Consider the following 16,383-nt stretch of genomic DNA (forward strand, 5'->3'; position numbering starts at 1 on the left):
AAAAATAGCTTCTTGATCTCAAAAATGCTACATGCCACTTTCCATACCACCTTTGGTCTGGCCTGATTTGTTTAAGATAATACAGCAGTTTTTAAATTGTCCTTTCAAGCCATAAACAGTCACTCACATAACACAAGGCAAATCTGTTTTCATTTGTCCGATCGGCACCGCGTGATCGATCCGTAAAATACCACACTTTCTGTGCTTTCTCAGGGACAGCTACGAGGCTCATTTGTCCTGCCATCTAACACAACTGTGCAGTCAGACCCCCAGGGATATTTGCTGAACGTGGGCCAACCATCCGCCTCCATTTTCCTTCAGGTGCCCTCTATCAGCCTCCCAAACCAGCCCCGACTGAGGCCGGCTCGGGCGCTGTGCTTTCCTGAACGGAGCTCTGCCGTTCAGAAGAAAGTAAATAAATGAGCATCCTGTAACGCGGGAGAAAGACTTTATAAGGATCTGAATAGAAGGTGGTCGTCTCTCGGCTGAGGGAGGATCTTGGGGGACAAGCCTTGCCTTATTTTGAGGCAGAGCCACCAGAGTGACCTTTGGAGCGGCACAGCGTCCCCTGCAGGGACCTGAGGTGAGGAAGGCCTGAGCACCCGTGTCACCTGCCAGCCTGGACCTAGATGGCTTTACTTCTCACTGACCGCCCTGTGTTGAGGAGACGAGACTGCCAGAAAAATTCCTCCCAAGAGGTGACTGAGGATTTTCAGAACTAAAACAAAGTATACGTGAACGACAGGCTTTAGAAGAAGATCTTAGATTAGCTTGCAAATTATTCTACGTACCTCGTATTAGCTCATAAATATTCATGTCCATAAGTTCACATATTAGTGCAAGAGAACCAGATTTTCTGTCACTGAAGAAGAAATCAGGTTTTTAAAAATGTTTTTCTTGTCTTCATCAGAAACTATCATCAAATATTTAATTCATTTGTGCACATTTCTGGTAAACATAAAGCTCTCCCACCTCAAAGCCTGGGGCATAGTGACTGAAACAGAAGTTGCGATTTTCAGTCAATTATTTCAGTCAATTAATTTAAAATTAATTTAAAATAACAGTAAAAATAAAATAAAATATAATAAGATAACAGTAAAATCCCACTTTAAGCAAAAATTCTAAATGCTTCCCCCCTTTTTAATGAGATGTGTCTTAAAAATATAGAACTAAGTACTGGCAGAAAGGAGAAAGGAGGTCGAGAGTCGGCTAAGCAAAACAGAGGAGAAAGAATTTAATTCATGCTCCGTGACTGCAAATTTAGTTCTAACTTACCTAGATTCTCCCATGTACCTGGGATAAATTATGATGGGGAGACAAAAATCCACAAACCAGTCAGGGGAAAAGGGAGGAAGACGGGTCACCCCAAGCCCAGGTGGGGTCCAGGCCTTGCACGGGGTGGGGACCGAGGCCTCTGGCCGGGCTGCCCGCTTCTCTGGAGCTGACACTGCCCTGTTTGAAGGCCCCTGAGCCCTCGGCAGAGGAGCACGTGTCACTCCAGACCCTACTAGTCAGGTCGCCTCCAGAGGGGCTGCCTGGAGGGGGGGGCGCACACGCAGGCCCGGAGAGTGCCCAGGACGCGGCGTGCAGTGGGCGGTGTTGTGACCAGTGCGCACCGCGGGCTCCAGGCCAGGAGGCCACGCGGCTATGACAAGACATTCCACTGTGAGTTTCAAACTGCTCTCTTCCCTGATGAAAACCCACGCACTTCGTCAGAGACCGTAGTGTCCCGGCTGGTTTTAAAGCGGCCCGGAGCGCCGCGGAGAGCTTCACGGAGCGTGCACCTTCTCAGGGCGCACAGAAAGGCAAGTTCCAGAACCCTGGGTCCGAGTTCCCGGCTCAGAGTCCAGAAGGGCAGTGCGGAACTGCCGGCACCTGCAGGTGAGGTGTGCCCTGCCTTCCTGATGGGTAGGTGAGCCTCACGTAAGGAGACTAATCTATAATTAGAACACAAGTGACAAGTCCCCCAAATTACAGCAACCATAGTAAGGTGGGGGGGGGGGTCACACTACCTGACACGGTGCAGACGTGACAGCCGGCAGGGACAATCCCTGACACATGACAATCCCTGATGTAGGACCACAGTGCTTTCCCATTTGCCCATAACTCACACTCGAGGCCTCGGATGCACAGGCCACTGCCTACAAGGAAGCCTCACTGAGCTACGGGAGAGGAACCGTTTGAATTCTGTCCACTTTTATGATAGGGAATCACCTAAACGAAGGTATTTCCACGTTAGGAATCAGATACACATTTGTCCAAATAAATACGTGACTTAAGATAAAATGAGAATCATTACTCCCTGAGCTACAAAGCAAATATTTCAAATGTCTGCCACAGTTTTCTTCCTTAAAAAGAGATTTGATCGTTGTCATCAAATGCAGACCATTGTAAAGCCCCAGGAATACTTACAAAACCACTTCGTGCAACGTGAGGATGTTCGGGTGTGGGTTCAGGCGCCTCAGTGCTTGTATCTCCCGTAGACTGTTCACTTGCTCGATACTATTGCGTGGGTAAAAATAAATAATTAATTCATAATTCAAGTCAGCCTCAGATTAGGGTTATTCAATCATTATTTATTACCCATGATCACAACGGAGAACCTCACACATATTGCAAGCAAGTTCATCGACTCAGTATTTCTCCCGCCAGCAGGTGACGTTCAACATGTCTCGTTCTGCATCATCTGATAAAAATCAAGGTTCTTATGGCTTTGGACATTTATTCAAATTTTCCCTTAGTAGTTTCCCTTAGAAACCTTAGTCGTTTCTTTTATAATTAGTAAACATGGAAACAAACATTAGAATTTCCTATTAATCAGTTTATGGGAACTAACCAATTGAGCAACAGAAATACCCCCTGAAAATACCCATTTCAAATGTCCACGAACACGCTAATCTTCCTTATCTTTCACGAAAGCTGTACATTTTCTCACTTTCATTCAGCGGGCGGCTGGCGTTCCCTCGGCAGGTGTGACTTACCTACCGCCAGCTCTTCTTTACGAAGACGGGTCTGCCAGGCGCCGTTTACATCAAACCTCGCCAACGTGAGTGGGACGGAAGCAGATGGGGATGGGCCGGCTGTCACCACACTCCAGAGACCGCTTCCAAGAGATAACCCCCCATGGACGGGCCCACGGTCACGGTCGTGGTCGTGGTCATGTCCAATCAAACGACTAGATCCACCAGAGACTTCCATGGCCTCGGCTCTGAAAGGAACTAACTGCGGGAATAGTCTTCTTCCTTTGAACTGCCAAAACTCCGTTCTGCCAACTTTTAATATACAGTGTAAAGCTCAGCATTTTGTCTGGTTCTTCAAAGAGCAGTTATACCCAATAGTGTCTTATTACTGTCTTAAATCAGTGTGAATATGTTAAGTCTCGTGCCAGCCAACAAATGGGAGCCTGGTATATGAGAAAAGCCTGAATAGTCTGAGTGTAAGGATATTTCTGACTAAAAGTTTTAGACTCTCTTTCATTTACTTTCCCCTGTTGCTTCCCTCACACCCAGGACGACATCTGCAAAATGTTAGCAACTTGTGCATCACAGTCAACAACCAACCCGAAAAGACAGAGCCCACCGTGCTGGAACAAGGTCCTACGGAGGGGGCCCCTGTTGAACCAGGTACCAACCTTTTAGCTCTGGAGAGAGGAGAGGTCTGGGGAGTGCCGGCCAAGGGCCAGGTGTAGGGTGGAGGTGGGAAGGGTCAGCACTCAAGAGGCTCAGGATAGCCGGTTACTACCCAGAATAGGAGTCTTTCGCTGTTCTCGTGACCACCGTGTTCGGCCTGGCGTGTGCAGAGACCAGATCGTGACGCTCTCCGCTCACTCTGTCAGCTTAGTGCCTACCCCACCACCTGCTCCTCGCCAGCATCACGGCCTCCCCTAGATGCCTTTAGAACAATGCTTCCCAAATATGTCCCATAGAACATTCTTCCTCTAGAAAATGCTTTATCAAGGAACTTCACGCTCAGAAAGTTTTTTTTTTTTTTAATTTTTTTTCAACGTTTTTTTTTTTTATTTTTGGGACAGAGAGAGACAGAGCATGAACGGGGGAGGGGCAGAGAGAGAGGGAGACACAGAATCGGAAACAGGCTCCAGGCTCTGAGCAGTCAGCACAGAGCCCGACGCGGGGCTCGAACTCACATACCGCGAGATCGTGGCCTGGGACGCTCAGAAAGTTTGAGATAGGCCCACTCCAGCTCCTTTTGGAAAGCCATAAACTACTGTTGATTTTACTGTTGAAAAGTTTTCAAAAATCCTACAAATCGGGGCGCCTGGGAGGCTCAGTCGGTTTGTGTTCGACTTCGGCTCAGGTCACGATCTCGCGGTTTGTAAGGTCAAGCCCCGCCTCGGGCTCTGCGCTGACAGCTCGGAGCCTGGCGCCTGCTTCGGTTTCTGTGTCTCCCTCTCTCTCTGCCCCTCCCCCACTCATGCTTGCTCACTCTCTCTCTCTCTCTCAAAAATAAATATACATTAAAAAATCCCACAAAAGTTTACCTTTATTGAAACCAACATGTCCCAAACTTTTTTGCCCTAGGATCACTTCTTACAAACTATCTAGTCACCAACCCTTAGAACGAGGGTTCCAGAGAACACACCGCTCCAGACTATCCTTTGAGTGGCATGATAGGAACACCTTTTTTCCTTCGGACAGGGGAGGTGAACAAAGACACCAATCAGGCAATAGGAAGAAAGAAAGATCAAGTGAAACACTCTTGTGGGGGCACATGGGCTACCGATGGAAGAGCCTCTTTTAATCCCTCTCCCTGGGGTCTGCACTGGAGGAGACCACTGAGCCCCTCTTCGAGGTCCCGCACCTTGGGGGGGGGGTCTCCTGACTCAGGGCTAGGTTGCTGGAGACCCCACCTCCAGCCGGTGCCTGTGCCTGTCATGCCTCTACCCCTGGCGTGCCGTAGGTCAGTGGCTCTCACGGGGGAGGGACCTCGCCCCCCAGGGGATGTTTGACAATGTCTGGGACGCCGTTAGCTGTCACAGGTTCTGTAACATACTGTTCCATTTGGCATTCAGTGGCAGCAGCCGGGGTTGATGCTCAGTATCCCACAGGGCCCAGGACAGGCCCCACAATAAGTAATAAGCTGGGCCCGAATGTCAGCAGTACCAAGGCTGGGAAACCCTGCCTTGGTGGAAAGAGCAAGAGACCAGTGGAGCCGGCAATAGCTCTGATTTCCGAACATCCTATAGGAAAAAAATAAGTTTTCCGAACTGGAGGGTCAAACAGCCTGGTCGTTGAGACGAACAAGTATCCACTCTGCTCAGCTTTAATATGAAAACCTGTTATCATACCCTGAAAGACATTATTGCTTATTGTAGACATAATTCTTTCGTGTCTCCACAGACATTTCTCTCAGAAATAATGAACTAATACATTTAAAAAGACATTTTCATCTAAGTATCACTAGCTTTGTTCAAATAACAATATTTTATTAAATTTTATTGGGGGGGAGGGAGAGGGAGAGGGAGAGAGAGAGAGAGAGAGGGAGGGGGAGGGAGAGAGAGAGAGAGAGAGAGAGAGAGAGAGAGAGAGAATATCTCAAGCAGGCTCCACACTCAGAGCAGAGCCCAACACAGGGCTTGATCCCACGATCCTGGGACCATGGCCTGAGCTGAAATCAAGAGTCAGATGCTCAACTGACTGAGCCACCCAGGTGCCCCAACAATATTTTGTTTTAATAAAATACAAATAAACCCTGTTCTTTTAAAAATCATGAAAAATATCTAACAACTGGAATTAACCACTTTTCTGCGCCTTGGAGTTGCTTCGAATTTTGTGGTCAGGTGACATTCAGGGTTTTGTTCGTTTTCACTGTCCTGCTGGAGACCAAAACGATCGTGTAACTGGACACAGAGGAGCGCAGGCAGCCTCTGCTCCAAAAGGAAGAGACAAGATCCCCCATACGTGCGTTTTTCCGCAACTGGAAAAATTATATTACCGGGTCCAAGTCTTTAAAGAATAAAAAATATTAAAATAAAAATAAAAATAAAAATAAAGAATAAAAAATATTAATTTTGAAATGTCAACACTTCATTTTATTGGAAGGGTTTTACAGAAAAGTTTATCTAACCGATCCAGTCTGCAGGAAGAAAGTCCCTAAGCTGAAGGGGAAGAAGTGGGTATATTAATATTAGACAAACTAGACTTCAAAACAAAGATTATTACTTCTTTAATTTTTTTTAACGTTTATTTTTGAGACAGAGAGAGACAGAGCATGAATGGGGGAGGGGCAGAGAGAGAGGGAGACACGGAATCGGAAGCAGGCTCCAGGCTCTGAGCCGTCAGCACAGAGCCCGACATGGGGCTCGAACCCACGAACCAGGAGATCATGACCTGAGCTGAAGTCGGACGCTTCACCGAATGAGTCACCCAGGTGCCCCTAAATAAAGATTATTACTATCTATAATGCTTCATAGTGATGGGACAATACATCAAAAAGGCATGACAGCTACAAATGTGTGTGTGCTAAGTAAGAAAGCTTCAATACACAAGTGAAAACTGACAGAAGAAAGAAGAAAGGGTTGAAGTTTCAATACTCTCTATACAACTGAGACACAACTGAGTGACACAACAGTCATTCAGAAAACCAGTCAAGAGATCCAAGATCCTACCAGCACTGTTAACCACCTTGACCTAACGAGCTTTTACATAACACCTGTTACTTAACACCTGGAGCTAGAATATGCTCTCCACTCAGATGAATATCTGGACCCAAAGATCAATCTCGATAAATTTCCAAATACAAAGACTTCCAGAACATGTTGTTCTCTGACTACAACGGGCGTAAACTAGAAATCAATGATAGTAAGTTAGCTAGAAAAATCCCAAACACCTGCAAATTAAGCAACACACTTGTAAATGAATCGCGGGTAAAGAAGAAATCACAAGGGAAGTTAGAAAACATTTAAGCCAAGCAACAAGAAAGCACAACATATCAAAATTTATAGGATGCAGGAAAACAGGGCTTAGAAGTGTATTTATGGCTTTAAGTGCTTATGTTGGAAAGGAAGAAATAGTTAAAAACCAATTATCTAAGTTTTCACCTTTAGACAGCAGAATAAGGGGCGCCTGGGGGGCTCAGTCGGTTAAGCGTCCGACTTCGGCTCAGGCCACGATCTCGCGGTATGTGAGTTCGAGCCCCGCGTCGGGCTCTGTGCTGACTGCTCAGAGCCTGGAGCCTGTTTCAGATTCTGTGTCTCCCTCTCTCTCTGCCCCTCCCCCGTTCATGCTCTGTCTCTCTCTGTCTCAAAAATAAATAAACGTTAAAAAAAAAATTTTTTAGCAGAATAAGAACACTAAATTAAACCAAAGTAGAAGAAAAGCAATAATGGAAGAGCAGAAATCAATGGCACAGAAAACAAACAAACAACAAAGGAAATTAACAACGATTCTTTGAAAAGATTCATAAAACTGATAAACCCCTGGCAAGACCAATGGAGGAAAAAATGACATAAAACACCAGCACTGCCAACCGGTATCAGGAGTGAAAGAGACGGTATCACTACAGTTAGATGTTAAAAAGCCGAAAGGGGGTAACGCGAACAACTGTATGCCAAGAAATATGACAACTTAAAGAGACAAAGTCCTTGAGAAACACAATTACCAAATGTGACACAAAACTGAAAACCAAAATAGCCCCATGTTTCCCAAAGAAACGGAATTTGTTAGCAAGGGCCTCCTCACGGCTGACGGAAGTGCTCTTAGATGGGATCATGGCGGCAGCTGGACACCTGCATAAATTTCCTAAACTGCTCCTACCATGGGTGGATTTGATGAAATTTAAATTACATCTCAATGGAGCTTTAAAAAAACCTACGAAGGGGCGCCTGGGTGGCTCAGTCGGTTAGGCGGCCGACTTCGGCTCAGATCATGATCTCGCGGTCCGTGAGTTCGAGCCCCGCGTCGGGCTCTGTGCTGACAGCTCAGAGCCTGGAGCCTGTTTCAGATTCTGTGTCTCCCTCTCTCTGACCCTCCCCTGTTCATGCTCTGTCTCTCCCTGTCTCGAAAATAAATAAACGTTAAAAAAAAAAATAAAAAAAAAATTAAAAAAACCTACGAGGACCCTGTATCATTTGGCATCGTTCTGATTCTTCAACATCCCACGGTGCAGACGTACCATGACGCCCCACCCGCCCCACTCCTTCGTTCCGTTTCCAGCTGGTCGCCACTACAAGTGACGCTGTGACCAACGTTATGGGGCCGGGGAGGGGTGGGGGAGGGGGGGCCTCCGCACGAAGAAACCTTCTAGGCCCAGAGATTTCACAGGTGAATGATTTCAAATGTTTAGGAAAGAAATACTCTGACACGTTTCTCGAAAGAAGGTACACGAATGGCGGATAAGCACACGAGTCAGCATTCTTTGCCACTGGCTGTCAGGGAAGAGCAAACTAACCACAGGAAGAGGCCACGGCGCTCACCAGGACAGCTACAACTTAACACGGACGCCACCGCACGCTGGTGGGGGTACAGAGCACCTGGAACTCTCCTTCTCTGCTGGTGGGGATGCAAACAGGTGGAATCAGTTCGAGAAAAGGCTTGGCAGTTTCTTTTAAACATACACCCACCCTCTGATCCAGAGATGCTGTTCTAGGCGATTGCCTAAGGAAGAAGGAAGACACACATCCCAGGCAGGCTTGTGCACGAGTTCTCACGGCAGCTTTACCACCAGCAGCCCCAAACCAAAACGACAGCAAAGCCCGTCACCGGGAGAATGGACACGCAAAGGGTGCTGAGGTCACAGTGCGTGCAGCTCAGCCGTAAAAAGGTTATCAGCTGTGGGTGCAACAGTGCAGATGAACCTCCGAGAGTCCACGCTGACCCGACAGAGCTGGTCTCGGGACCACATTCCAAGATTCCATTTAATACGAATTTCTACAAGAGGATAAAGGAAAAAACCCGGAATAGTGGCAGCCTGGGATGGGGGTGGAGAACTGTCACAAAGGAGCTTCCTAGGTGACAGAAGTGTTCTATCTCTTAATTACACGAGAACATCTGTTTTCCAGAATATTAGACAGTAAAGAAATGTGCGTTGTAATGTATGCAAATTTTGCCTTTCAAGAAAAAGCCCCACATGCTAACAAGCAAGTGGGGAAGGACCGGGTAAACGTGCACACGAAATCAAAATCACAGGCCTGTTGATTCCGGCTGCTGGGTACCTGGGGTTCATCACACTGTTCCGTTTACTTTGTTCACGTTTAAGATTTTCTATGATTATATTATTAACTAAAAGCTCTTAAAGTGACTCATGGATTGCTTGCCTTTGCCTTTCTTTATAACCTCACAAAGCAGACTTTATTTTGGTAAAAGTAATTTGAAGACCAGGCAGTGATGGGACTTGAGAAAAACCATGTACTAAGTCAAGACCGGACGGCCGCACGGCATTCCGCCGCAGTCAAGAGCACTGGAGAGAACGCAGGCCTTGGCCCTGCACAGACCCGGGTCCCACGCTGGGCCCTACTGCTGGCCAGCTGGGTGACACCGGGCAGGTGAGAGAACTCGGCCCTCCAGCCGCGCTTCCCTCGCCTGAAAGAAGGCAACGACAGCATCTTTCTCGCAGGGCTGCCGCGAGGGTTAAATGCCGCACGTCCACAGCTCACCCAGGGCTGGGCATGGCGCCAGACACGTGGTGACCAGCCGCTGTCCTCTGCATCACGACTGCCGTTAGCACCCCACTTCGGTTTTCAAAAGGTTTCAAGCCCCGCTCACCCGCGCTGTCGTATGGCAGGTTGGTCGATGGCTGGATCACAGCACCAGCACTGTGCGGGGTGCCCACCTGCCTCAGGTCAACCCTCGCGAGGCTCCCGTGAGGTCGAGCCCGGGGAGGCATCTACCTGGTAGCTACAAAGCAACTGAGGCACCGAGGGAGTGAGGAACTGTCCCAGGTCACAGAACCAACAGTGGAAGAAGAGCTGTTCTACCTTCAGAGCCTGGGCCCCGACCCTGTGCTGACCACGAGTAGCACGTATGTGTCAGTCTCACTCCTTCAGGATACAAAGCAAGAGCCTACACAGTTCAAGATGGAATTTCTTTTTAAAAGAGACTCATTCCATTTCTTTACAGTGTTTCTATGCGCAGAATACAGAATACAATCGTAGCAAAAAGAAAAAGGAAGTGGGGGTGGGGGTGGGGGTGGGGGTGGGGGAGGGCTCTAATGAACTGTTGTGCTTGCGAGTGCAGGTGGGGACCACTGGGAAGACAGACCAAAACAGGGATAGGGAGGCCTGGGCCGCGCCGCAGCCTCCGGCCAGTGACTCGCTATCCCCGAACTGAGGCTTCGAGTGACTCTGGAGGAAATCCATCCTCATGAGCCGAAAGGACCCTTCTTGCCACGGCACTAAAGAACCGGCTTGTGTGACCTTGCCTGCACTTCACACTAGCCACTATTACTGCAAACGCCGTCCGTTTCTATTTCAGTAAGAGGGAAAGGAAAGGAAGTAAAACTTGGAAGAGGTGGGAGTCAGCAGCTCCAAATGCCAGCCTCACTCTGCCCGTGTGACTCAGCGTGATTTTCTTGCTGCCGCTTCTCGTTTGTCATGCCACCCACACGACTGTGCAAGGTGACTTTGAGGATTTACTTAGACAGTGATACATGAGCAGAAATGGATTTTAAAGAACCTAAAATTATTCTTCAACTGAGTAAGATTAAACTGTTTAATAATGGTGATAGATATTCCAGAACTCCAAAAGCTAGAAATATGATTTTCATGGTTAAAGAACAGAAGAACAACATTAAACTTGTGGACCAAGTATCAGCGACCCTGGAACATCCAACAAATTATTAGCAATCTCCTTCCTAGAAACGACCCCAAAAGCAGTCGTCTTTCTTCTAGAAACTATAGAGTCATTTCTTCCTATAAGTCAGAAATAAGAATGGAGGGGGCTTAGGAACAATATCAGTCATTCCAGGTCACTTATGGTTATTTTTGTTTGATTTTTTGCTTCATTTTTTAAATGTTTTATTTTACTTTTGAGAGGGGAAAAAGAGTGTGAGCGAGGGAGGGGCAGAGAGAGAGGGAGACACAGGATCCGAAGCAGGTTCCAGGCTCTGAGCTGTCAGCATAGATCCTGATGTGGGGCTCGAACCCACGAACTGTGAGATCACGACCTGAGCCAAAGTTGGAAGCTCAACCCACCGAGCCACCCAGGTGCCCCATAATCATTTTATTAAGTTTATTTGTTTTGAGAGAGAGAGAGTGCACGTGCAAGTGGGGGAAGGGCAGAGAGGGAGAGAATCCCAAGCAGGCTTGGTGTTCAGCGAGGAGCCCAATGTAGGACTCAATCCCATGAAGCGTGAGATCATGACCTGAGCCAGTATCAAGTCGGATGCTTAACTGACAGAGCCACCTGGGCGTCCTCCAATCATTTTAGACTAACAAGGGTTATCAAGATAGTACAGCTCTCTATTGTAACCCAGCCTCTTTTCATGTTAACACCTTACACGACATTTATCAAAACTAAAAAATTAACATTGGTACAATTCTATTAATTAGACACTTTATTTGGATTTCCCCAGTTTCCCCGGGAATGTCTTTTTCTCTTCCAGGGTGAAGGATACCTCATTGCAATTAAGACGTCATGTTCCCTTACTCACCCTCCAGTCTGTGACGGTTCGTGTCTTTGTTTTTCATTACCTTCACAGTTTTAAGGAGTAGCAAGCAGGTATTCTGCGGAATGCCCCTTAATTTGGGCTGGGCTGATGTATTCTCATAAGTAAGCGGAGATTATGGATCTTCAGGAAAGAACACGATGGAGGTGATATGTGTGCTTTTTCAATCCCATTGAATCAGGAAGTACATGACATCTATATGGCTTATTACTGATGGTGTTAATCATTTAGTTAAGGTGGTATCTTCCGGGTTTTTCATTGTAAAATTACTAACTTTCCCTTCCTATTTTCTATCCTTCAGGAACAAGTGAAGCCCACACTCAAAGGCAAGGAAAGTAAGCCCCACCTCCTGAAGGAAGGGATATCAGACAATTTATGGACATATGCTAGAACCACCACGTTAATTAATAGTTAGGGGGAACCACTGGAGGCTCTGCCGAAACCCTGTTCTCTTCCAAGTTTCACCTACTAATCTCAGGGTTCCTCAGTTTATCTTGCCTGTAGAAATTACCACTGGTATTCTAATGAGGATTTTCTATTCCCCTCATTCCTTCTATATTTATTAACTGGAGTCCTTCTATAAAGAATTGTCCCCTCATCCCAATTTATTTATTCACTCATTTATTTATCGGTATGGACTCATGCTTACCCGACAAGATAGATGAGAGGGTGGAGAGAGAAAAAGAGAGATGTGTGTACATATGGATCATACACATACTAGGTCTGTCTGCTGAGTCTAGAGGGACTGACTTCCCAGTAGGAATGAGCACCCCTGGTGCCAAGATCTCGTTTTCTAAATACCTTTCTCCAATGAAAGGAACCAGGGCTCCTTGGAGAAATGGATGATTCTAGGGGAGGAAAAATACAAGATGAGCCTTCAGGATCTGAAGAAATGAAAGTGTTAAAAAAGGAAAAAAGATAAAAAGGATGGGGCATGTCAAAAGAACATAGGCGCCAACCTGAAGGAGCTCCCCATAGCCACAGCTGGAAGAATCTAAGCAGGAACAATTATTAGATAAATAACGATAGTATTGGATTATAATCTCCTATAGGTTTGGACCTATGTATCAAGACCAAATCAGAACTCACGTGAATAAACCCAGAGTCCACTTCCTCTTAGGTTTGGATTACACAGCTGGCAGATACCTATCAAAACTAGCCTGAGACTCTATCACGGATTCCGTACATCAAACAGCGACAAAATACCACTAGCCGGAGTAAATGTACTTCCTTTTAAGTAGAGCCAATATGTGAAATTGTTATTTATACAACAGAAACTAAAGCCTGTTCCCCAGGTCATGACCTCATGGTTCGTGAGATCGAGCCCCGTCAGGGTCTGTGCTGACAGTGCGGAGCCTGCTTGGGATTCGCTGTCTCCCTCTCTCTCTGCCCCTTCCCCGCTCATGCTTCCCCACCCGTCCTTTCAAAATAAATAAATATTAAAAAAAAATAATACACTAAAGCCTGTTCATAATCCCCTATACGTACACAAACTTTACAGAAAGTAACTCCGGGGTGCCTGGTTGGCTGGGTCAGTGGAGCATAGGACTCCTGATCTTGGGTTTGTGAGTTCAAGCCCCACATTAAGTGTAGGGATTATTAAACAAACAAGTAAAAGAAAACAAAATTTAAAAAGTAACACTGACTCAGTGGCATTGTATTAAAAACCTTCACTTTTATGAGTTTTTAAAAGAACAATATATGTTCCAATCAACCACTTCTATTTTCTTGATTTTTTTAAATGTTTTATTTACTTTTGAGAGAGTGCAAGTGGGGGAGGGGCAGAGAGAGAGGGAGACAGAGGATCCAAAGCAGGCTCTGTGCTGACACCAGCGAGCCCGACGTGGAGCTCGAACTCACCAACCGTGAGATCGTGACCCGAGCCGAAGTCGGGCGCTCAACCGACTGAGCCACCCAGGTGCCCCATCAACCACTTTTATTTATTTATTTATTTTTAATGTTTTTAATGTTTATTTATTATTGAAAGACAGAGACAGAGTGTGAGCAGGGGAGGGGCAGAGAGAGAGGGAGACACAGAATCAGAAGCGGGCTCCAGGCTCCGAGCTGTCAGCACAGAGCCCGATGCGGGCCTCGAACCCACGAACCACGAGATCATGACCTGAGCTGTAGTCGGACCCTTAACCAACTGAGCCACCCAGGTGCCCCATCAACCACTTTTAAAGTTAAGACAAAGAGCATTAATTGTTTCTGAAATCCCACACGTGACCGCACATACAGTAAGGAAGGCTACCATCTACCGAACATTTGCCGCGTGCCCCCGCTTTGCTCCCAACTTGCCCTGCATTCCCTCATTTAGTCGTCAAGCACCTCACGACAAGGAAGCCAAGGTTCAGTGGGCGAGGCACTCGGTGTGCCAGGGACCTGGTAGGTGGTGGATCCGGGCTGCGCTTCACCGCCAGGAAACCACGTCCCTGTTCTTTGATGCAACCTTTCTACGACGTGTTACAGAGATCTCTCGACTCTCCTGAAGGCACACCCGTGACGGGGTGTGATCCCTCCTGACGGCCAGCACGTCACCCCGACGCAGCAACGGTCGCAGGAAGGCCTCAGGTCAGCAGGCTGTCTGTCTGGTCCACCTTTCATATCTACCTCCTCACAAGACAGGGGCGAACGAGCCCTGTTGCAACTACACCATCCACCCCGAGCCTGACGGCGGAACCCGATGGGGACTCCAGGCCTCTCCTAAGGTGCACGTGTCACGTCCCGCTGCTCAAAGTCCTTTCTCTGCTACTCTGTGTTTGTGGCATCTCTGAAAGCTGGCTGTTTAAGGAAGTCTGCTCTTTACATATGGGATAAATTCCCATCACGAGTCGTTCACAGGTAAAGATGGAGGAGGGAAAAGATCAAGAGACCCAGAGGATGCAGAACACACAGAGGAAGGACTGGAGACCCAGTGACTTCAGAGTCTCAACAGTGGCGGGTAAATGACCGCACGCTTCGGGCAGGGGAGGAGGAGGAGTTTGGCTTCATAAGATCTGGATTCAAATATGCCTCTGCCCACCTAGTGACCTAGAGTGACAGCTGTCAAGCTACTTCCGATCTCTAAGCACCTCTCCTCGCGTGCTCGCAAACCAGGGACGGTCCCACACGCCCCGTGCGGATGTCGTGAAGATCACATTACTGTTCTCAGACCTTCTGACATGGCGAACTGCCCTGTACTCCTTTCTGATCTGAGAAGTAATTTTTTATGCCAAGAGTTTGAAATCAAGGTTGATACCCTGAAACACTTCAGAAGGCTCTGTGTCAATGTGGGGGAAGGACTCTTTTTTTACATCTTGCTTTTATTTATTTATTTAAAAAATTTTTTAATGTTTTTATATTTATTTTTAGGGCAGAGAGAGAGCATGAGCAGGGGAGGGGCAGACACAGAATCTGAAACAGGCTCCAGGCTCGGAGCCGTCAGCACAGAGCCCGACATGGGGCTCGGACTCACGGACCGCGAGATCGTGACCTGAGCCGAAGTCGGACGTGCAACCGACTGAGCCACCCAGGCGCCCCTTTTCAACTTGCTTTTAATATTTAGAGACTTCGATTCCTTTGCTATATTAAAAAAAAAAAGAAAAAAAGGCTGAGCTTCGAACCTCTTCACTGAAAGTTCCACAGCTGCAGTGAGGCCGGCATCGGCTTCACTGTCCCAACAGAGCTTCCTAATCACACCTGGCGTCTGACCCGTTAGAAGCTGCAAACTTGAGGGATTCGAGAGACCCCTCTGAGGGCAAAGCCACAGCAGTCCCCCAAGGGATGAACCCAGAACAAGCCAGCTCCCCTCTCCACGAGCAGCAATGGATCAGTGTCAGGGAACAGAGTTCCCCAACCCGATCTGGAAATTGTTTCTCAATAGGTTAACGAACTCAGGACTAATCAAACCACAAGTGCCTCTACGATGTCGAGACAGGTTTCATTTATAAAAGTCCAACATACGACTTTCAGGAACACGGAGGCTGTTGAAAGTGAGGCACGCTTTTACAGTTTAAATGTTCTGTGACCCCTGGTCACTGGTGTTACAGCAAGGCCGGACACGAATAAAACCTAGTGTCATAAACCTCAAGTTAGCCCGTAATCCTCTGCCCAAAGAAAGTTGATCGTCTCTTACCTGTCACTGAGTGAGTACCAGCCCCCCACTGCGGAACCCAGAGCTGTATTTAGTCTTAAACAGGTCTCTGACCGCCTACCTTTCAAAGCGCTGTTTCATTTGCTTACACGCGTAGTAGCTTCCGTCTCTCAGGCTTTGCAGCTTCGTAACTTCGGAAAACGTTCCCTCTCCTATTTTGCCAATTGCTTTATAGTCTACAAATAAAAAGAATCACACAAAGAAAACGTATTTATGCATGTATTGTGTACTCAACTTCCAGACGGCGGTCTTTTTTTTTTTTTTTAACCCACACGATAACCCAACACCGACAGGCTGAGCACGGTTCTTTCATGGTGTCCAGCGCTCAGTGCTCCCCTCGGTTCCAGGGAAGCCGGCAGGGGCGGGGACTGGAGACAACGACCAAGAGGTGCAAACGTCCAGTTACGAGATAAACAGGTGCCAGGGACGGAACATGTGACACGATCACTGACTACAGCCAACACAGCCGTCCGCCACACAGGAGAGTCGTTAAGAGATTAGGTCCGGAGAGTCCTGGTCACAAGGAGAAAGCTGTTTCCCTTTCTCTTTTTATCGTATCTATACGAGAAGATGGATGTTCGCTGAACTCATCATGGTAATCATTTCACAACATCCGTAAATCAAACCACTGT

General features: G+C 47.3%; 1 protein-coding gene across 9 annotated transcripts in view; it reads right to left on the reverse strand.

Moving 5' to 3' along the window:
• The window catches only part of MOK (MOK protein kinase), a 60,576-nt gene that overhangs the window by 21,701 nt on the left and 22,492 nt on the right, over positions 1 to 16,383 (reverse strand). For 5 of the 9 annotated variants that reach the window (XM_042990593.1, XM_042990595.1, XM_042990596.1 and 2 more), the window contains exons 2-4: positions 15,813 to 15,927; positions 2,413 to 2,502; positions 792 to 862 (exon numbers count right to left, since the gene is read on the reverse strand). In XM_042990593.1, coding sequence (XP_042846527.1) covers positions 792 to 862; positions 2,413 to 2,502; positions 15,813 to 15,927 — 276 coding nt within the window. Of the gene's footprint in view, positions 1 to 791; positions 863 to 2,412; positions 2,503 to 15,812; positions 15,928 to 16,383 lie in introns of those variants that run through there. The other 4 variants (XM_042990599.1, XM_042990601.1, XM_042990598.1 and 1 more) reach the window with 3 other exon arrangements.

Source organism: Panthera tigris, chromosome B3, assembly GCF_018350195.1.
Source record: "Panthera tigris isolate Pti1 chromosome B3, P.tigris_Pti1_mat1.1, whole genome shotgun sequence".
NCBI lineage: Eukaryota > Metazoa > Chordata > Mammalia > Carnivora > Felidae > Panthera > Panthera tigris.